Source organism: Peromyscus californicus, unplaced genomic scaffold (assembly GCF_007827085.1).
Source record: "Peromyscus californicus insignis strain IS unplaced genomic scaffold, ASM782708v3 Scaffold_3__1_contigs__length_106647218, whole genome shotgun sequence".
Taxonomy (NCBI): Eukaryota; Metazoa; Chordata; class Mammalia; order Rodentia; family Cricetidae; genus Peromyscus; species Peromyscus californicus.
The window spans coordinates 37606397-37628873 of NW_026294551.1; the positions used below are offsets into that span (position 1 = coordinate 37606397).

Genomic DNA, 22477 nt, shown 5'->3' on the forward strand with positions numbered 1-22477 from the left:
GTCAGGGTCTTATTGTGTAGCTTTGGCTGACCTTAAACACACAGAGATCCAACTGCTTCTGTCTCACAAGTACTGGGATTAAAGTTGTGACCTCCAAGCCTGGCTCCGAATAATTTTAAGCAAATAAAAGATGAACGAAGTTGAGCCAATAAAGTAGGATTGTCTTAAGGATTATTATTCCCCACCCCATTTAGTCATAATTTAAAAAATTGAGCGTCCTTTTGATAAAGTAAATTTTCTTTACCCTATTCAACCCCCTCACCCACCCACCCCCAGAGTATACAGTAAGTGCTCTGAGAGTTCCAACCCTGTGGGTCTCTCATAGGTAGCGCCTGGGAGTTCCTGGGCTTTCTTTAATCTGCCTTTTCTTCAGCTTTGGTTTTTGAGGAAGTTTCCTTAAAAAATCTGAAAGAACAGAAATCAGAGAGGGTTTCAATGACATAACAAGTGGTAAGAAACTGCAGGAACACATGCAGGGGTGTGAAAAATAGAACAACAGGAAGTCCCCTGCTAGTGTGTCCCTTCCTCTCGCTTTTCACTGAAACCTGTGAGGTAGAGCGATGACATCACATACACATACATACACACAACACACACACACACACACACACACACACACACACACACACATACACACACACACACAGTTTACAGGTGAGGATGCTTGCCCAAGCACAGAGCAAGGATGTGGTATATCCAAAGCTTTACAGCAAGGCAGTGAGGACCAAACCCCAACCTGCTTGATGTCCCCCTACATCCCTCTTACTCCTCGCCACTGATGACAGTGCTTTGGAAACAAGTGCTTTGGAAACACAGGTCTGTTGGCCAACAACACTGCCAAGTTTTAATCAATATCTGATTTGTGAACACAGTGCAAGAGAAACACCATGCCAGTCACTGTCAGGCGGGCTCTGCCCTGGTGCACCACAAAGGATGGGTCGACCAGTGTGGTGTGCTTTCCTCATGCAAGAATGGGGTGGGGGACCCCACATCATCTCTAATCTCCAACACATTCACTAGCCGCGTGTGTTCGTGTGTGTGTGTGTGTGTGTGTGTGTGTGTGTGTGTGTGTGTGTGTGTGTTACTGGGGACTGAACCCGATCCTCACATATGCTGCAAGCATTTTCTACCACTGAGCTATGTCCCCAGCTCTCAGCTCCAATACACACACACACACACACACACACACACACACACACACACACAGAGAGAGAGAGGGGGGGGGGGGGAGAGAGAGAGAGAGAGAGAGAGAGAGAGAGAGAGAGAGAGAGAGAGACTCATTATCAAGACTTTCTATCTAAAGTCTGTTTATAGGTAAAGAAATAAGTTAGAAGATGCCAAAAGGAAGTAATAGGGAGGAAAATCAGACTGTGGGAGATTCTGACAATGGCCCGATCTCTCCCAAAAGTCGGATAAAAAGGCTTGTTAGGCTAAGACATAACCAGGTGGAGTACCTGGCATGAGAGGCCATCTCAACAGTTACCTCTGGAATGTTCAATTATCCAATTCCACAAAGTGAAACGCTGGCCTGGAAAGACTGATGCCATTCATTTTAAAAAAGCAAGTTCAGAGGGCTGGAGAGATGGCTCAGTGGTTAGGCGTGCTGGCTGCTCTTCCAGAGGACCTGGGTTTGGTTCCCAATACCCACACAGGGGTTCACAACTGCCTGTAACTCTAGTTCCAGGGAATCAGATGCCCTCTTCTGACCACGACAGGCTCCGACGTGTATGTGGTATGTAAATGCGTGCGGGCACTTACACGCAAGTGCAGGGGGACAGCTCACAGTAAAGCACTTGCCACGCAAGAACAAGGCCCTGGTTTGGGTCCTCGGCATCCACGTAGAACACGGTTATGGCACACATGGGATTCCACCGCGGGGAGGTAGAGACTGGAAGATCCCGGCATCTTAATCAGCCAGTCCAGCCAATCAGTGAGCTCAGATTCAGTGAGAGACCCTTATCTCCAAAACTGAAGTTGGAGAAGTGCTCCCAAACACAAATCAAGTTAAGATCAAAATCACATAGGCAGCATAGTCTCATTTTTGTTAAAGTATGTATTTACATTCATAACTGATCTGTAAAGTGTTAACAGTGCAAGGGTGGGTGACAACAATGTGATGTTTATATCTCCCTATTTTTATTTATCTGCTTTTAATTTTTTATGTTATAATAATAACTAGAAAGTAGGTTGCAGAGGTGCCTCAGTGGGTAGAATCCTTGCCTAGCTCTCATGAAGCCATGGGTTTGATCCTCCTCAGCACCACAGAAATCAGGTGGCAGCCTGTTATCCTAACACGGGCAAGGTGTGGACAGTGGGCTCAGAGTTCAAGGTCGTCCCTGTTAGGACTACACTCTGAGTTCTCCAGGCCACCATGCTTGCCTTTTACCTTCCTCAACAGTAGCCAAGGAGGGGCAGCTAACCGTGGCACAGAAGCCTGGGCACAGAAGTGTAGGTAGATGCACGCCAAGTCTCTCTGTGCCTTAGTGTAGAGCAGGAACCCTCACGGTTCTAACCTTTACCCGGCCTCTTTTCATTTAAAAGGCACCATATCCTAAGCCCATAACCCCATGCAGAGAACCAGACATTTTGGTCAGCACAGAGGCCAAAGTGGCTGGAAAGACCATTCCCACGCCACCTAGCTCACTGTGAGACTGAGTCTCTTTCCTTTTCCCTTTATTCCACTCCATCAGAGTGGGCATCCTGCCACTGCTACCCAGCACCTCCTGAGGGTCCATAGCTCAGCACTTAGAAACTGTTTCCACCCTGCTTCTAGTCATGTGAGAAAGGGCCTTTACACCATGTTAACTAAAAAAGGCTGGATTCAAAAGGTATGCACTATGACTCTGCAGGGGGCGTTACACAGAACACTGGGAAAACCGCACTAAACGCCAACAGTGCTGACCTCTGGGTATTGGGTAACTTTTCTGTTCCTTTTCTCCACATTTATCTGCCTATTTTAAAGATTCTATAATGAGTATATCTGGGGAGGAGCTACAAACAGCAAAGAGACCGAAGAAGGCAAAGGAAAGGACAGAAGGAACAACAGAGAAGGAAGAGGCAGTAGACAGGAAGAGGACTTGGCAGGATCGGAGAACCTGAGAACCCCCGAACTTCTCTGCAGCCCCTCACCCTGGTGCCTCCCCTGACACCCAGTGGACATCACCTCCTCTTGAGGACCTTGGCTCCTCCAGCATGCCAGCCTCTTGGCCGGGGGCCTGCATCTTGGACAGCCTCTCCTTCATGCCGCTGATGTTTCCATGCAAGCCCCAGGCGCTGCAGAGTCTGGGGAGACTGTCCTCCTGGCTGGCCAGCAAGGATCTCTCTGGTGCATCCAAGGGACAGAACGCGACCTGAAATCGGGTCCATTGTTGAGGAGAGGCTGGAGATGAGAGGGGCCTAAACTCTACAGCATCAGCCTTACCCAACCCCACCCCCAGCTGCTGAGAAAAGATAGGAGCTCACATTTGCCTAGCCAAAGGGATGGGGTGAGGGTCACAGAAAAACTGGGGATGTAGGGTGGGCTAGGCAGACATCTGTGTCTTCTAGGTAAGTTTAACCCTGTCCAAGCACTCGCCTCCTGTCTCAGCCTACAGAAGGCTATGATTATGCATGCACCATTGCACCAGGTGCTGCATTCCATTCATTGACAGCTAAATGGACATCCTGAGCCACGGGTGAGAACAGCTGAGGCCAGCTTGGGGACATCTCCAGGGCCTGAGAACAGAACTGGGCCTAGCTCTGTCCTTACACAGTGACTCTCAGCTACCCTGATCTCAGGACATGTTTACTTCTTGAGATCAGTGAGAACTCCAAAATATGTGCTTATGTGGTCATGGCTATTCATACTTACCCTATTAGAGATTACAGGTAAGAAAATGTTAAGTGTGTATTTACTAAATTATTTGAAAATTAAAATAGGAGATATACACAAATATTCTATGAAAATTATTTATGAAAAAGTAACTTTGCTCCCCCCCCAAAAAAATTCAGAAAGGTAGTAGTGTTTTATATTTTCAGCTCTCTTTAGCATCTGGCTCCAGGGAAGACCTGCAATTTCAGGTCTCACTCAGTAGTTGTGAATAAGTTATGACTTATGACTTATGATATGTTGTCTTGGTTGAAGCACACAGAAGTGCGGCCTCATACAGATACATATTTAGAAAAGAACAGATACTTTTCTTTGTTGTCATACTAAAAATGAAACAAACAGTAGTTTCTTAATTGTGGTTCGGAATCTGAACCATATGGGTAAACTTTTGAAAAATGAATAGGCAGCCAGGTGGTGGTGGTGATGGTGGTGGTGGTGGTGGTGGTGGTGGTGGTGGTGGTGGTGGTGGCGGCGGCACACACCTTTAATCCCAACACTCAGGAAGCAGAGGCAGGTGAATCTTTGTGATTTTGAAGTCAGAAAGGTATCTACAAAGCAAGTTCCAGGACAGCTAGGGCTATACAAAGAAACCCTGTCTTGAAAAACCAAAATAAAATAAAGTAAAATCCACAGGCTCATTTATTTGTTTTGAAACAAGATCTCACTTGGACTCACTGTGCAGCCTAGGCTGGTATCAGATCTGCAGTCGGCCTGCCTTGGCCTCCTGAGTGCTGGGATTCAGGGACTGGGCCACTGTGACCAGGTGAAAAAGGGAACAGACTTTTAGACAGGTATAGTGGCCCATGCCTCTAATCCTAGCACTGGGAAGCAGAAGCCAGCAGATCTCTATGACCTGTAAGTTCGAGGACACCCTGGTCTACATAGTGAGGTTCAGACTAGCCAAGACTATATAGACCTTGTCTCAAAAGGTAACAATAATAATAATAGTCTTAAAATTGCTCTAAAGGACAATGTGGAAATTTGGGGTCCGGCCCCTGCCACCCACACCTCCATGCTTCCCCAGCTGTAGAAACTCTCTTTAGGCACATCTGTCAAGACTAGAAAGACCACATGAGCAGACCCTTTCTATAGAAGACCCGGAATCACACTAGGATTTACGTTTTGTGTTGTATACATTCTATAGTTTCTATTTAATTTCTAAAACTTCTAAAATTAACGTAGTAATTATACAAATGAGTCTTTTATTTTCATACATGAATAAAATGTGACTTGATTGTATTCACTCTCCACACCCTTCTCTCCCCTGCCCCAAGGCACGCCCCCCCCCCCCCCCCCCCCCCCCCCCCCCGCCATGGCACCCCCCAACACACACACACACACACACACACACACATTCTCACTGATCTTTTCCCAACTAAATTCCTTCTGCTTTCATCTCTTTTTTGGGGGGGTGGTGGTGAACCAATAAAATTAGAGTTGCTTATAGCAACACAGCTAAGGGGTTATTTGCAGAACACGGGCAACTTAATAGTGACACACTGTTACAGGTTTTGATAAATGTATGGTGAACGTCCCTACCCTTCCAGTGTCTTTCAGAACAGGTACACTACCCCAGTCTTCTGTGATCCACTTACTCACCCTCTCCTTCCTTCCTGGGAGCTCTTGGCAAACTGCTCTTTTCACTGCACTCCAAGTTTTGTTTTGTTTTTGCCGAGACAGGGTCTCTCTGTGTAGCCCTGGCTGTCCTGGAACTCGCTCTGCAGACCAGGGTGGCCTCGAACTCACAGAGATCCACCTGCCTCTGCCTCCCGAGTGCTGGGATTAAAGGCGTGTGCTACCACTGCCCGGCTGCGATCACAGTTTTACCTTCCCAGAACATCTCTGGGCTGCAGTCATACATTACACACCTCTTCATCGATCTGTTGGTGAACTGTCCATACTATGGTTCACTGGAATCCATTTTTCTATCTTTTGCATGTTAAATAGGTCTCACCTTCTGAGGATTCTCTCAAGACTTCAGAGCATACTTTGAGAGCCTCTGGTTCAAAAGAATAATCCTCAACAACAGCAGTGAAAGTCACCTTTGTGTCAAGCACTCTCTGTTCCTTCCTGTGATCCTCACAAGTAACTCTAAGCAGCAACTAGAGCTATTACCCACAATTTGTAAATGAAACATCCAAATGCTGGGAGGAGAGATACCTGTGCCAGAACTCACAAGGGGGAAGACAGCCAGAACGCAATCTCCGGCTGCCTTTACGAATGCCTGCTTGGCCAGCCCCTCCCCACTCCACCTCGACTGCTCCTCTCCAACATGAATGCTTGGATCATTTTGTTAATTCTCTCTCTCTCTCTTTTTTTTTTTTTTTTTTTTAAGATTTATTCATTATGTATACAGTGTTCTGCCTGCTTGCCAGAAGAGGGCACCAGATCTCATTATAGATGGTTGTGAGCCACCTTGTGGTTGCTGGGACTTGAACTCAGGACCTCTGGAAGAGCAGCCAGTGCTCTTAACCTCTGAGCCATCTCTCCAGCCCCATTTTCTTTTTCTTCTCCTTCTACTTACTTTTGTTTTGCAATGCTGGGGTTGAATTCAGGGCCTCCCACAAGTAGGCAAGTGTTCTACTACAGATTTATCTACATAGCCCCGGCTTCTCTGCTGTGTTACCAGGTTGACTCTGACTCCTGGGTTGAGTGATCCTCCTGCCTCAGGAGCCAGTCTATTGGTTGTCGACTCAGTGTCCGGCTCTAGCAGTTCCTTTTCTAAATATAAGACATTGTCATTATAGTGACTTCTGGATCTGTGGCCTTCACTGGCCAGATGGCTTCCAAATATATCTTCAGGCTCTCAATTTAAATTTTCGAAAGTTAGGATTTTAAAAAGAAAACTGTTTCATTATGAACAAGCAAATAAGACACTATCACTCTCAAAAAAAACCTGGAAGGTTTAACCTTAAAATAAAGGGTAGCCTGGCTGGGGTCTGGGGGCTGCAGAAAGAACACTTGCTTGGCACGCACGAAGCCCTGGTTTCCATCCATGCTAAAACCATGGTGTGAGCATGGAAGAGGAATAAACGTCATGATTTGGTGGCCCTAGTCAGGTCCCTCAGGGGACAGTGTAGGGGAAGGTATGAGTGGTGGTGCTTCCTCAGCAGTGAGCTCTGGAAGGGACAAGAGGGGACAGGCATTAGAGAGCCACTCAGTCTGAGTCCTCCCCTCAGGATCTAAGAGCACATTGACCAAACTCCTGCCGGACCTCCAAGGAGCTTTCTGGAAACCTCACCAGGAACTTGGCTGTCTGGTTGGCTTTGGTGTACCTATAGAGCCGGCGAAGCTGCTTCGACTCCAGCTCTGAGAAGAGGGAGACAAATCGCCAGAGCATCCTGCAGAGAGAAACCCGAGACAGACTGAGAGAGGCTGAAGAGAACCTGTTCTCCCTCTGCACTGTCTGTGACCAGGATCTATCCAGTAGAAATGGGCTGCAAGTTGCTTCCTCAGTTTCGAGTTGAGGGGGTGGAGGTGGAGACCAGGACAGAAATGCCGTATGCTGCTAACAAGCACCTGCATACAGCGCCTGTTCACCTCGAGGCTACAGGACTCTTCTCAGGAGAGGCTTAAAAACGTGTGTGTGGGGGCTGGAGAGATGGCTCAGAGGTTAAGAGCACCCACTGCTCTTCCAGAGGTCCTGAGTTCAATTCCCAGCACCCACATGGTGGCTCACAACCATCTGTAATGAGATCTGGTGCCCTCTTCTGTGTACATAATAAATAAATAAATCTTTTAAAAAAAAAAACAAAAAAAAAAAAACGTGTGTGTGTGTGTGTGTGTGTGTGTGTGTGTGTGTGTGTATGTGTGTGTGTGTGTGCCACAGTGCATGTGTGAAGGTCTGGGGACAACCAATAGGCATGGATCTCTCCCTCCACCACATGGGTCTGAGGGACAGAACTCAGGTCAGTGGGCTTAGTAAGGAATGCCTCACCTACTGAGGCATCTGGAGGCTCTTGGGAAAGGCTTGTGTCTACTGCGTGTACAGCTAAGGAACACTCAGTGCTGCCCTGGTGGCTACAAGGACCTGTTCTTTCAACATCTGCCCTCTCCCAGGACCCTAACCCTCTCCCTGACTGGGGAGCCTTGACTGGAGGTGGGATAAGGCAAGGAGGCTGCCTACTTTTTCCAGTGCTTCATCTCCCAGGCCCGGCAGTAATGCTGCAGGAAGGTGTTGATGTGGTCCCCCAGGGCCTCCAGGCTCCGCTTTGTAAACTTGACCCGCTTCTTCTGGGGAAGGTCCTTGGGCAGGTTCAGCTTTCGCAGGAACTTCTTCAGAGGCCTCAGGTACTCCTTACACTGAGGGAGTCACAGGTAAGGGGAGGGGCGGAGAGGTGGGGAGAAAGGCAGGTGGACAGTCCCGTGTCAGGCAAACTGGCCTGCCTGCAGTCTTAGTGGCTCACAAAGGGCCGTGTGCTGACAAGGCTCCAGGGGATTCCCACCCGCTTCCATCCTGAGTGTGACAGATCAGAAGCCTCCTGATTCCTCCCAGGCTAGTAGGGACAGGGTTCCAGGATAGCCCCTTACAATTTTGAAGGTATCCTGGCTCAGGCCCTTGGCATGACGGACCAGAGCATCTCCAGTGGGAACGGTGCTGAAGTTCCTCTCTAAGCAGGGGACTCTCCCCACCTGGAAGGGGGTGGCACAGTCAGCGAGGCCTTGGGCCTGAGGACCAGTGCCGGGCAGATACTGGCAAATATCTTCGACAGTCAAACCCTCTCCATTCTCCCTGTGATCTCTTTCTTAAAACACCATTAGGTTAGTGAGCCTGGGCAAAGAAACCTGCTTAGAAAACCTAGAATATTTCACCTGTTTCTTTTCCAATAATTCTTGGCTATACTAGGAAAATTAACATTAACATCCTGATAAACATTAACTCATTTCTTTTCCCACGAATTCTTTGAGGTTAGCTACCATTACCTCTGCTTATAACTGAGAATAGTGAGGCATTGGACTCTGTAAGGGGGTGGGCAGCAATTGCTTTTCTTTCTTTCTTTTTTTTTTTTTTTTTTTTTTTTTTTTTGGTTTTATAAGACAGGGTTTCTCGGTGTAGTTTTAGTGCCTGTCCTGGATCTCACTCTGTAGACCAACCAGGCTGGCCTCGAACTCACAGAGATCTGCCTGGCTCTGCCTCCCGAGTGCAGGGACTAAAGGCGTGCGCCACCGCCGCCCAGCTGCTTTTCCTTTTATTTGGCACTTTATTGAGGTCCAAGGCCCATATCTACTCATCTCTGAATTTTAGCATTATGACACGCATTTGAAGTGTACCCAGTAAGTAAGGTGGTGATAACAGGAGTCTTGTGACACATAAGTGGGGCAAGGAGAAAACAGAATAAAATGAGTGGTGACAAAGTGGCTGTGAAATACTACTAAAACTCTGCACAGAATTCAACTGGTGTCACTGGGTTTGCCTTCTTTTTTTTTTTTTTCTTTCCTCTGTGTAGCCCTGGCTGTCCCGGAACTCACTCTGTAGACCAGGTTGGCCTTGAACTCACAGAGATCTGCCTGCCTCTTGTCTCCCGAGTGCTGGGATTAAAGGCGTGCACCTTACATTTTCACAACCTCTCGGGACAATCAGATCACCTGCTGTCTGTGTTCAGAGAGGAAGAACCACACTCAGAGCACTTTAAAGGGAAGCTAGGGGAAAGGCAAAGAAGGGGCAGAACAAGCTCCTCCCCACTGTAGAGGGCGAGTCTGGCTAACTCCATGAACATAGCCACATTAACTGTACACAGACCACATAGGTATGCTCACATAGGTGTGGGTGAGCCTTTATAACAGCAAAATGGCACTTCCCATCATCTTGCCAGAAACACATCTTTGATAAATGTGTTTATCATTTATCCCTCACTTTGTGGTTCTGGGAGATCACACCCCACTCGGGCAAGCTCTCCACTACTGACCTACACCCTAACTCAACTGTTTGAACTTGTTCTTTGGGGTTCTTGCTAATCCACATACACCACCAATTTTTTTCTCCTTGTCTTCTTCCTTGAATTTTATGTTCATGGCTTTCCAAATCCAGCCCCTTCCCTGGTTCCCTCACATCCCAGCCTCACTTTACCTTCTCTAATGGCTTGGCTCCTTCACTGCCCTGCCCATGTGAGGCTTCCATCTCAACAGCTGGGCTGGCAGCCTCAGGACAGCACTCCTCGGGTCCCCCACAGGCTTCTAACTTACTACTTCTGTGACCTGAGAGCCCCAGTAGTAGGCAAGTTGGCTCCAGAACTCGGAGGAAAACCATGGCAACTGCCAGCACAGAGCTCAGGCCCCTCTCTATCCTGTCCACTAGTGCCTCAGGGTGGCCACCAACCATCTCCTCCAACTGGGAACTGAACTCGGTAAGTGAGTAAGTGAGCCAGGTGTGCTGAGTACCCTGCCCCATCCCATCCCCAACCCCCACCCCCACCCTCCGCCGCCCCGTCAGCGCTCACAGCTGACCAGCGCAGGATGGCACACCTCCAGCCAGATGCTATTGATTTTAAACCCTGATAAGGCTTTTGAAGTGATTTTCCTGGATGGATACCCCTCCTGCCTCCGTAGTTACACCGGGGGCTTCTTGAGAGAGTGTGTGTTGGCGGAGGTGGGGTGGGGTGGGGGTTGTAACAGTCCTTTCCGGAACAAAGGACTGAAGAGAGAACGGGATATAATAAATCTCTACTGAAATACACTGCTAGCCCCTGTAGCCACCAAGTTAATAAACTGGTTGTGCCAGAAGATCGGGGTTGCTTTAAGGGTATTTTACACAAGTGCAGTCAACGTATATTTCATTAATCCTCGCCAAAACCTTCCTGGGGGTAGGTGCCAAGTACCAACAACGAGCCTGGGGAGCCCAGGTCCTATCACTCGCCCTAGCTCAGTGGCCACTGAAACAGGCGCAAGGCTTTTGATCGGATTCCGAGCGCTCCGGCTTTCCCCTCCCGCATGCCCGGGTGACCGGGGCCACAGGAGCAAACACTGTCAGCAGCGTCTGGAGCCGCAAGAACCTGTCTGGCTGCTAGGCTCTCCCCGGCTCCAGGCTGTCAGGACGGCTTCGTCCCTACCCGGGCACCAGTGCCCCCTCGCGTCCGTCAGCAGCTAACGCAGCCTGGTGCACAAACGGTTGCTGCTGCGGTCCACTCACTTAAACCTATCTTCCCTGAACGCTGGATTCAGTCTATCGCCAGGACCTCTTGGGTGTCTTCAGGGACTGCAGAGCAACTTTCCCTCACCCAGTTTGATCATGTTCTCCCTCTTCGCTGGTGGCCACTGGATCGGGCCGCTGTCGGCCAATAGAGTATTCCCTCTGTCCATCTAGTCACACAGGACAGGGGGACAGGACATGTTGGCTCTTGACAGCTTCAAGGCTGGAGGCTGGGAGTCCCTGGGGTTTGGGTGAGTTCCTTTTCTGTCCAGAAACTCTTTATATTTTATATATATATATATATATATATATATATATATATATATACACACACACACACACACACACACACACACACACACACATACACATACATATACATATATATTATGTATACAGTGTTCTGTCTGCATGTATGGACTGCAGGCAGGAAGAGGGCACAGATCTCATTACAGGTGGTTATGAGCCACCATGTGGGTGCTGGGAATTGAACTCATGACCTCTGGAAGAACAGTCAGTGCTCTTAACTGCTGAGCCATTTCTCCAGCCAGAAACTCTTAACTATCCTCTATTCCTATTCCTTGTACCATTAGGTTTAGCAAATTGTGGGGGAGGGGAAGGGGCAGAATCAAAGTCCCTACTTCTCTGCCTTCACTTTGGAAGATCTGTTCCCTGAGGGTTATTTCACAGCTAAGGGTGGTTAGAGGAAGACAAAAGGCCTCCTAGACACTCTAGAGGGAGTTAATTGTTAATGCGTTTGAAGATGTAAACCATGCATTATCGCTGTCCAGTCTAGGGATAGTCCTAAGGAGAAAAAGATTTGACAACAGTGACATTCTGGAAACCATTCTGGAAATGTCATCAATAGGATAAATAAAATGTTATGACACATATCTGTCACCCACGTTCAAGGCTTATTCTATAGTTATACCCACTGAGACGTGTGCGGTGATATTTCATTTGTGAGCTAACAAATAAAGCTTTCCTGAAGATCAGAGCGGGGAGCTAAACCACTGGTTAGCCATAGAGGCCAGGTCGTGGTGGCGCACACCTTTAATGCCAGCATTCGGGAGGCAGAGGCAGACGGATCTCTGTGAGTTCAAGGCCACCCTGGGCTACACAAGATTGATCCAGTCTAAAAGAGAAACAGAGCCAGGGAGTGGTACACACACACACACACACACACACACACACACACACACACACACACACACCTTTAATCTATGGCTGGGTGGAGAAAGGAATATAAGACAGGAGGAGACAGGAACTCAGTCTCTTTCCAGGCTGAGGTTTCAGTAGAGGTAAGAACTCTAGTGGCTGGCTGCTCTGCTTCTCTGATCTTCCAGCATTTACCCCAATATCTGGCTCCGGGTTTTTATTAAGACCAATTAGGATTGGTGCTACAGATGTGAGACAGGAGTGGGGTCAGCATGTGTGGCCCAATCCCATATACTGGGACACATTTTTGGATATACACTGAAAAGGATGTTGGAGTGCACGCTTCACAATCTCAAAGGGAATTTCTTCCCCCTGTTAGTTTTTGTACCTGTAAGCTGGGCAGGCCAGTGATCTTGCAACACCAGTGTCCAGGAAGGCTGAAGCAATAGGGCTGTCTGTAGTAAGTTCAAGGCAAGTCTGGGATACACAGCAAAATCTGTCTCAAAACCCAAATCAAAACATAGAATATATAGTTATGAAGAGACGGGGTAGACTGGAGTGGGAGGCCTAAATGGGAAGAGGGTGGGTGAGGGGTAAGAGAGGGAATATGGGGGGGACAATTAACACTAAGGGCCATTTGAAGGGCCATATGGAAACCTGCAGTAAAAGCAGTATGCACGTATGAAGGAATCTAAATGTAGTCACCAAGAAGTGGGGGATGGGGGAGATAGGTCAATACCCAACTAGAAATCTTGAAAAAAAAAAAAAAGCTACCCATAAGAAGAACTAAATAGTGAGCCAGGCAGTAGTGGCACACACCTTTAATCCCAGCACTGAGGAGGCAGAGGCAGGTGATTTTCTGAGTTTGAGGCTAGCCTGGTCTACAGAGCAAGTTCTAGGATAGCCAGGGCTGTTACACAGAGAAACTCTGTCTCGGAAAAAAAACAAACAAACAAAAACTAAATAGCATTATTAAAAGATTGAAAACACACAGGGCAGTGGTAGCGCATGCCTTTAGTCTCAGCACTTGGGAGGCAGGGGCAGGTGGATCTCTGAGTTTGAGGCCAGCCTGGTCTATAGAGTAGTAAGTTCCAAGACAGGCTCCAAAGCTACAGAGAAACTCTGTCTTGAAAAACCAAAAAAAAAAACCAAACAAACAAAAAAAGATTGAAAACATAACAGAGGGCTCAGGAAGTAGGTCAGGTGGTAAAGTCCTGAGTTTCTGCTCAGCACCACAGAGACCAGACACACATGCCTGTAATCTCATCACCAGGAGGGAGAAGAAGGGCTATTACAAGTTCAAGTCCAGCCTGGCCTACGTCTGTACAGACTGAGTGCTGGTCACCCAGCTGCGTACAGACATTCTGTCTCAAAAAAAGAACACAAATGGGTATGTACATTAAATCTAAACGTGACATCGATATGACCAACACTGAAAAAGAAGATCTGAATAAGCATATACATGTATATTACTCTTGTGCACAACACACACACACACACACACACACACAAACACACACATCTACATTTCAAAAGAGAGAAACAGGTTTTAGAAACAAAGGCTTAGCCATTGCATTCTCTTCAACACCCCCCTTTCACTCCAAAAGCCTCCAGCAAATCCTAAGCTTTGAATGGCTGCACTGTTTACATAATGGCTTTATTATCAAACATGGGGAGTAGCCTGAGCAGAGGACTGATAATAGCCAGAGAAATGGCTCATGTACAACATTAACTGAAGCCAAACACAGAGCCATTGCTTTTGAGAAACACACTTCAAAATTCAATTGGTCAGCATCAAACCACTCTGTAGGGCAAGTCAACTCATTTACCATTTAGTTTTAAAAGCTAGACACCGTGGGATGGCAAGATGACTCAGGAGACTAGGGCCGCATGAGTTTGATCACTAGGACCCACAAGTCCAAGGAGAGAATCAACTCCCCAAATTGTCTTCTGGCCAGATGGTGTGGCACACACCTTTAATCCAAGCACTGGGGAGGCAGAAGCAGGTGAATTTCTGAGTTCAAGGCCAGCCTTGTCTACAGAGCGAGTTTCAGGACAGCCAGGGCTACACAGAGAAACCCTGTCTTGGAAAACAAACAAACAAACAAACAAACAAAAACCAAACCAAAACAAAAAACAAAAACCTGTCCTCTGACCTGCACACACTCACACACACACACACTCACACCCTCCCTCCCCCCCAATAAATAAATGTTAAAAAAAAAAAAAGCTACTCACCATGTTTACTAGACATCTGTGAGGGCAGTATGGGAGGTGAGGCCTGGTGGTTTGCCCACACTCCATTTGGTGCAGGCTGGCATTCTCCGTTACCGCACAGACTGTTCTCATAGTGATTATGTATCACTCTCCACCATAGGTTCACAAGATAGAGACTCCAACTTCCCTTATGTATTCTGAATTAAGTAAGCATGGAAAATAGTTCTTAGCAACTCCTTGAACCTTGCCTCACAGATCTGAAGATCTGTTTCTGCTGCCCCCACCCCTACCCCTACCCCCCTACCCCCACCCCACTCCCGGCACAGAAACTTTCTATTTCCCCAAGAACTCTCCTCTATCCCTTCCTTGATGAGATACTTAAGGGTATCCTTAGAATTGCTAAAAAAGGTGTTTTGATCTTAAGGCAAATTATTGTTATGTAGCTAAAATTCTATCAAGACCCCTAGGAAAGGAAAGGCATTCAAATGCTTATCACAGCTGTAGTACTGTATCAGCAAACAGAGCCTACGGCTCCCAGATGAGGGCCAAGACACCCCTACTCCAAGGTCATACGGGTCTGAATCATTACTTAAGATAGGGCTTGAGGGAATCAACAGAGCTTTGAAAGTGCAGCAAATTGTACTTGAACTCATTAAAGACTTTAGGAAGCAGGCTCTAGCAGGTATAATGGAGTTGTGTGCACCTTTTCAGCAGTGGTTTTGGGGATTAGATAGGTCTTTAAATCTAAGTCGTGGAAGCCCTTAACTGGAGGCACCGAGAAACGTCACACACAGTCTTGAGAGGACCGGTGCAGGAAAAGACAAAAGGTAGGCAGTCTTGCTAACCATATGTCAGGCCCAAATCAAGCACCCAGGGATTAAAGTAAGTCCTGAGCTTTCGTGATCACATACAGTGAAGGTCAAGTGCTATAGGCTTCCCCTGAGGTGTGGACAGGGGATTAGCTTTGCCTGGGCCAATCCAAGGCATGTGGGCCTGTCAATCAAAACAGGCTGTAAGGCCTTACTTCCCTTGCTGACAGGATGTAGATCCCTCCAAGCACATGGGCCGTAAATATCTCTTTATCTCCTGCTACTCTCCAAACAGTTCTCAAAATATATTTTGTAGTTATTTCCCTGCTCTTAACTGAATATGTGCTGTAGTTTTCCATTTAATGAAGCTTTTACTTAATCTCACCTTTTTTTTTTGTCACAATGTTTTAATTTGGGCTTCTTGCTCTAAAAATATCTTGTCAGGGTATCAAAATAACACTGCAGAATGACAACCTCAGAACTTCAGAGCATATTTCTAAATAGCCTAATAATATGCAAGTGTCTGTGAGGCTGTCAAATTGCTGGGCCAAAGGATTTCCACTCTGCTTTTACAGGAAGGTTTCTCTCTTGAGATGAGATTTAGAGGTGAGTCTGAATTAATGCAGTGAGCAAACACTTGAGCTGGGAATAATGTTAGAGAGAAAAAAAATCATCTACAGGTTTTGCAACAGTTTCTCCCAGGATCTGTCCTCCAGGGCACTGGATTTTGTCTACCTCCCATCAAGCCCAGATTGGTGTTTCTGGGAGCAGTGTTAATTAATATCAAAGTCTTCCAGACTGTGAAAAAAAAAATCACCTGCTTCAGACCTTTAGAATCCGAATCCCCGGAGATGGCATGATATTTTAATAGATGCTTCTTATCATTAGGCAAATTTGGGAAAGACTGGTATGGTGAGCTTAAGTCCTCAGTTATCCCTTGTAGAGATCCAACCGAGGGAAGTGCAAACACTAGTATTTTCCTAAGGTTGGATCACCAGAGCTGATTATTAACTTTTCAGATTATGTCTATTGTGTCTCTGTGGTAGAAATATTTAATGGTGTTCTGCTAGGCATCTCTTCCTAACTCTACATTCATTCATGCCACCTTTGACAGCTGGGTATTGATTTAACAGTTTTTGTATTATGTGTGTATGTGTGTGTGTGTGTGTGTGTGTGTATGGAACAACTTAGTGGCAAGCACCTTTACCCAATGAGTCATCTGGCCAGCCTTCTTTTTTTTTTTTTTTTTTTTTTTAAAGATTTATTTATTTATTATGTATACAGTGTTCTGTCTGCATATACACCTGCAGGCCAGAAGAGGGCACCAGATTTCATTACGGATGGTTGTGAGCCACCATGTGGGTGCTGGGAATTGAACTCAGGACCTCTGGAAGAACAGCCAGTGCTCTTAACCGCTGAGCCATCTCTCCAGCCCTGGCCAGCCTTCTTAAAAAAAAAAAAAAGCCAGGCGGTGGGTGGCACACTTGAATCTCTGCACTCGGGAGACAGAGGCAGGCAGATCTCTGTGAGTTCGAGGCCAGCCTGGTCTACAGAGCGAGATCCAGAACAGGAACCAAAACTACACAGAGAAACCCTGTCTCGGAAAAAAAAAAAAAAAAGGCGGGGGCGATTGTGGTGGTTCATATCTTTAATTCTAGCACTCTGAAAGCAGAGACATTTGGATCTCTATGAGTTCAACGTCAGCCTAGTGTACATAACAAGTTCCAGGCCAGCCAAGGCTAATTAGTGAGACCCTGTCTCAACAGACAAACAAAATAGCCTCAGGTGTCCTAGGCTGGCCCTTAATCTCCAACCTCTGATTCTTCTGCCTCTACCTTCTGAGTGCTAGGATTACACACATACACCACCACACTCTGCTCTATGCAGTGCTGGGGACGGAACCCAGGGCTGTGTGCATGCTAGGCAAGGCCTCTACCAATCAAGCTAGTCGCCAGCTAGATATTGGATGCAGTAACAATATTTACACAACAGAACCCCCACACTGCTATACAGCAGGGGTCTCTCCTCTCCATCAAACTTGAGCATTTTCCAGGATGAAACCAACTCTGAACTACAGTTTCCTCCATTGCAAAAACAAAATAATAAAGCCCGTCTCTCAGAGTTTCCCTGAGGATTAAATAAAGCTCAGGCAGATAAAAGGGCCATCAGTGTGTCTGGCACATGGTAAGTGTTTGGATAGCATTTGTTCCCTTTCACCAGAGACCACTGAGGGTAGAGCCCTGTTTAAATCAGCAATCCATAATCCCAGTTTCTAGCCCAGGGCTCAACAAATATTTGTTGAATTGAATAAATGACTGGATGGATAGATGTTCCTGGTGCTAACGAAGAAAACATCCTTACTGCTGGCACCAGAACTCCTTGTAGGAGAGGATAAAGCATCAAAAGCTGCTGAGGCAAAAGATACCTGAGTTGATTGCCAACGAGAGGCAGTTGGGCTAATCTCAAGTGGAAAATGAGAAACTGGTCTGGGTTTTTTATTTTCATCTGGAAAGCAGCCAACAGAAGAGGAGTTAGATGGGCTCTGTAGAGACAGAAGTTTTCAAAGCAGACAGGGTGAGAGACTGGGGATGCTGGGAACGAGTCTAGAACAGATACTAGCGTTTGGATAAAACATTCCCGGGGACAAGGTAGCTGAACACGTTATTAATCTGGATTGTGTGTGTTTGCTTTGTGGTACAAGATACAGCCATTCCCCACAATACACAGATCTCCAGTTACATCCCTGTCTACTGGAGAGCCTTGACTATGTGTTTGGTTTGGAATAGGATGAATTAACTTCCAGCCAAGACATAAAAGGGTAATGGTGGTGGGTGGGGCTTGATCAAGGAGGAGAGCAGGGCACAGATGCTATAAAGGGGTAAATGAGAAAACAGGAGGGGTTTTAACTAGAGAATGAGGGTAATATAGAGGAAGAGGGAGGAAGGCGCAATAACTAACACTAGAGAGGTTTGGAAAAGCCACAGAGGAACATATTATTTAATAAACTTACTTAAAATGTGTGTGTGTGTGTGTGTGTGTGTGTGTGTGTGTGTGTGTGTGTGTTTGCAAAATATACAAAAAATATGACAAGCTGCCAAGGGGAAAAAAATCTATCAATAGTCAGACCCAGCCATAAGTCTATGAACAGTAACAGTGAAGGGTCCAGCAAGATACCCTCAGTGGTGCAGTAGTGGAACTTTTTATCTGGACGGTGACCAACAGGCATCTACCTAGACGTAAGGCCCGCTCAGCAGGAGGAAGTTCATGTCTGATATTGTTAGCCTAGCCAACTATCCCTAGCTGGAGGGGTCACAGACTCTATAGTAGAATATATTACTTCCATTTCCCTAAACCATATATATGTGTGTGTGATACATATATAGATTGTAAGAGCCAAAGGACCAAATTCTAAGATTGTAGGAACTAGAGGACCAGGACTTCTGCGCTAGATAGTCATACGACAGAGAAACTGCACCCACGAAATCCCAGCAATATGGCTGTCTGAGCAAGGCCTGCACAATGATACGCCAATTTTTTTTTTTGTTTTGTTTTTTCCGTTTTTCGAGACAGGGTTTCTCTGTGTAGCTTTGCGCCTTTCCTGGGACTCGCTTGGTAGCCCAGGCTGGAATTTTTTTTTTTAAAGATTTATTTATTACATACACGCTGTTCTGTCTGCATGTATGCCTGCAGGCCAGAAGAGGGCACCAGATCTCATTATAGATGGTTGTGAGCCACCATATAGTTGCTGGGAATTGAACTCAAGACCTCTAAGAGCACTGGCTGCTCTTAACCTCTGAGCCATCTCTCCAGTCCCCCCACACCCTTTTTTAAAATGCTATTATTTGCTTTCTTTTCTTTTCTTTTTCTTTTCCCAGACAGGGTTTCTCTGTAGCTTTGGAGCTTGTCCTGGACTAGCTCTGTAGACCAGGCTGGCCTCGAACTCACAGAGATCCGCCTGCCTCTGCCTCCCGAGTGCTGGGATTACAGGCATGCGCCACCACCGCCCGGCTCTTTTCTTTAACTTTATTTTATATGCATTGGTGTGAAGGTGTCAGATTCCCCAGAACTAGAGTTACAGACAGTTGTGAGCTTCCATGTGGGTACTGGGAATTGAACCCGAGTCTTCTGGAAGAACAACCAGTGGTCCTAACCACTGAGCCATCTCTCTAGCCCTAACATGCCAAAGTTAATGGGGGAAATTTCATATGGCCCCATGCCTAGATGAAGAGCTCTATGAAATCAGTGGCTGCTGAGAGGAAGAATCAGTCTTCTCTAGGGATGAATCCAAAGTGGTCAGCCCTAACATGTCCATATGAGCAACACTAAATAGACTAAGTAGGTCCATATCTATATCTCCATATCTATCTATCTATCTATCTATCTATCTATCTATCTATCTATAATCTGTCTATCTATCTATCTATCTATCTATCAATCTGGAAGAGAAGGTTATGAATTTGAGAAGGGGTAAAGGTAGAGACAAAAGACGTTACAGGGAGAGAGGGAGGGGTGGAAATGATATAAATAGAGTAGTAATATGAGAAATATTAAAAAATTAAACTTGAATTTTAAAAGTGATAAAAAGACAATGATAAGAAATGGTGCTAATGAAAAAAGAAAAGGGTTATCCCTGATACACATGGCCAGGAGCTAACATAACCTAGATAATTCCTCTCAGGTGTGCTAGAGGCTTCTCCGGTGACTCTAGCACAGTGGTTCTCAACCGTCCTAACACTACAGCCCTTTAATACAGTTCCTAGTGCTGTGGTGACCTCCAACCATGAAGTTATTTTCATTGCTACTTCATAACTATAATTTTGCTACTGTTATGAATTGTAATGTAAAGATCTGATATGGAGGATATCTGATATGAGACCCCTGTGAAAGGATCATTTAACCCCAAAGGAGTCTCAATTTACAGGTTAAGAACACTGTTCTGACTTTTCAAGTTGATAAGCACTATGGACCATCATAGATGGGGTCTTGCCAAACTGTCCTTTGCTAAAACTGGAATTTACAAGAATAAAAATGAACCTAGATAAGGGATCACGTTCAGCCATACGAGGCTCTTTGGGTCCAATGATCCTTTCTCAGAGGTCACCACAGACTTCTAATCACCAGACTTCAAATCACCAGACTTCATCTGATGTTGTGGAATATTATTTTAACTAGGCAAAGATGTGTAACATTTGTTTTTGCTGCAGACTATTACTTTAACTATGTAAAGGTGTGTTACATTTGTTTCTGCTGCATGTGTTTAATTATGTAAAGATGTGCTGCATTTGTTTCACCTTGCCTGCCTAAGGCACCTGATTGGTCTAATAAAGAGCTGAATGGTCAATAGCGAGGGAGGAGAAAGGATAGGTGGGGCCGGCGGGCAGAGAATAAATAGGAGAAATATAGGTTAAAGAAAAAGAGGAAGAACAAGAGAAGATGGAGGAGAGAATGAGGGACATGCCTGGGGCAAGAAGCCAGGCAGATGCCAGCCAGACACAGAGACAGCAAGAAAGCAAGAAAAGGGAAAAAGCCCAGAGGCAAAATGTAGATAAAGAAAAACAGGTTAATTTAAGTTAAAAGAGCTAGCCAGAAAAGAACTAAGCTAAGGCTGAGCATTCAAAACTAAAAGAAGAAGAAGAAGAAGAAGGAGAAGGAGAAGAAGAAAAAGAAAAACAAGAAATGGTGTTACAGTCCGGCAGTGGTGGGGCACTCAATGCCAGTGCTTGAGAGGCAGAGGCAGGTGGATCTCTGTGAGTTCGAGCCCAGCCTGGTCTAGAAAGCAAGTTCCAGGACAGCCAGGACTGTTACACAGAGAAACCCTGTCTTGAAAAAAACAAAAACAAAAAATGGTGCTACAGAGTAAAACAAAAGCAACAAAAAGGCTGAGGCAGAGGCAGGAAGCAGTTAGAAGACACCACGGGAAGGAGGTCAATTCCTAAGGATTTAGGGAAACCTTGAGAAGCATTTGAAACTTCCATGGTCTAAAATTTAAGGAGCTGGAGGAATCCCAGGATTCATTCAATTAAAGGTTACATTAAATTATTTTGAAATTTTCAGGGCTATGCAATGTTCCATTACTTGAACAGTGTGTGTTAATTAATACACTTTGGCTCATTCTGTTAAGTTCAATTTCAGACTATGAGAGAACTCTTTGTCTTTCTGGACTCCAGGTATGAATTAGGAGTATCCTGAGTAAATCCACTGAGTCGAAGGTCATAGTGTCAAACCACCATGCTCTTCTTTGAAATGGCTTTTGATGCTCATCAAAATCTGAGCTACTGCTGGGTATAGTGGCACATGCATTTAACCCCAGCACTCAGAAGCAGAGGCTGGCAGGTAGTTGTGAGTCTGAGGTCAGCCTGGTCTACATAGTGAGTTCTAGGACAGCTAGAGCTACATAGTGAGACCCTGTGTCAAAAACCAAAACCAAAAAACAAATAAGCACCCAAACAACAATAACCAATGTCTGAGCTATAGCACCGGTGGGTACAGCTCAGTGGTGGAGCACTTGTTCAGCATATACAAGACCTGAGTGTGGTCCCCAGCACCAAAAGAAAAGAAACAGACAAACAACAACATCACAACTATCCAAAGAACAGAGTAGGAAAAGGGAAAGACAGCACATTTCAATGTAGGAATGGAAAATACTATGTTCACCAAGTGTTGCAGGATAACATTACTAATCATATCTTTTGGATACTCTGTACTCACATGACATCCAAAAAGAGAGGAGGACACTTCTTCTGCCCCAAATGTCTAAAGGACAATTGTCTAAAGGACAATTCCTCTCTTTCTCTCTCTCTCTCTCTCTCTCTCTCTCTCTCTCTCTCTCTCTCTCTCTCTTTCTCTCTCTCTCTCCTTCAAAACTAAATGGAAACAAAAAACACTGCCCCAGTTTAATTATGAGAGGAACAGCAGATAAACCCAGATTAGGAGAGAGTCTGGTCAGCACTACTTGAAATAATGAAGGCCATAAAAATAAGAAACGAAGCTGGGCGGTGGTGGCGCACGCCTTTAATCCCAGCACTCGGGAGGCAGAGGTAGGCGGATCTCTGTGAATTCGAGGCCAGCCTGGTCTCCAAATCGAGTTCCAGGAAAGGCGCAAAGGTACACAGAGAAACCCTGTCTCGGGGAAAAAAAAAAAAGAAAAAAAGAAAGGAGAAGAAACCGTTACTGAGAAAAGACAGGGACCACGAGGCCGCACCCGCAAGTGGAACAGAACGCAAGCAGCAGGAGAAAAAGTTGTGAAATCCAGAAAAGGCCCTGAGCTGCTTAGTAATATGCCAGTGTGGATTTGTAACT

General features: G+C 46.0%; 1 protein-coding gene across 3 annotated transcripts in view; it reads right to left on the reverse strand.

The window, feature by feature from the left end:
* Nucleotides 1–271: 271 nt before the first annotated feature.
* Nucleotides 272–22477, reverse strand: part of Chct1 (CHD1 helical C-terminal domain containing 1) — a 44036-nt gene continuing 21830 nt past the window's right edge. Inside the window, exons 1-6 of one of the 3 annotated variants that reach the window (XM_052757975.1) lie at nt 9936–10213; nt 8399–8500; nt 7995–8170; nt 7110–7209; nt 3164–3350; nt 272–405 (exon numbers count right to left, since the gene is read on the reverse strand). In XM_052757975.1, the coding sequence (XP_052613935.1) occupies nt 320–405; nt 3164–3350; nt 7110–7209; nt 7995–8170; nt 8399–8500; nt 9936–10187 (903 nt within the window). In that variant the 5' untranslated portion in view covers nt 10188–10213 and the 3' untranslated portion in view covers nt 272–319. Of the gene's footprint in view, nt 406–1252; nt 3351–7109; nt 7210–7994; nt 8171–8398; nt 8501–9935; nt 10214–12540; nt 12649–14390; nt 14567–22477 lie in introns of those variants that run through there. The other 2 variants (XR_008222430.1, XR_008222431.1) reach the window with 2 other exon arrangements.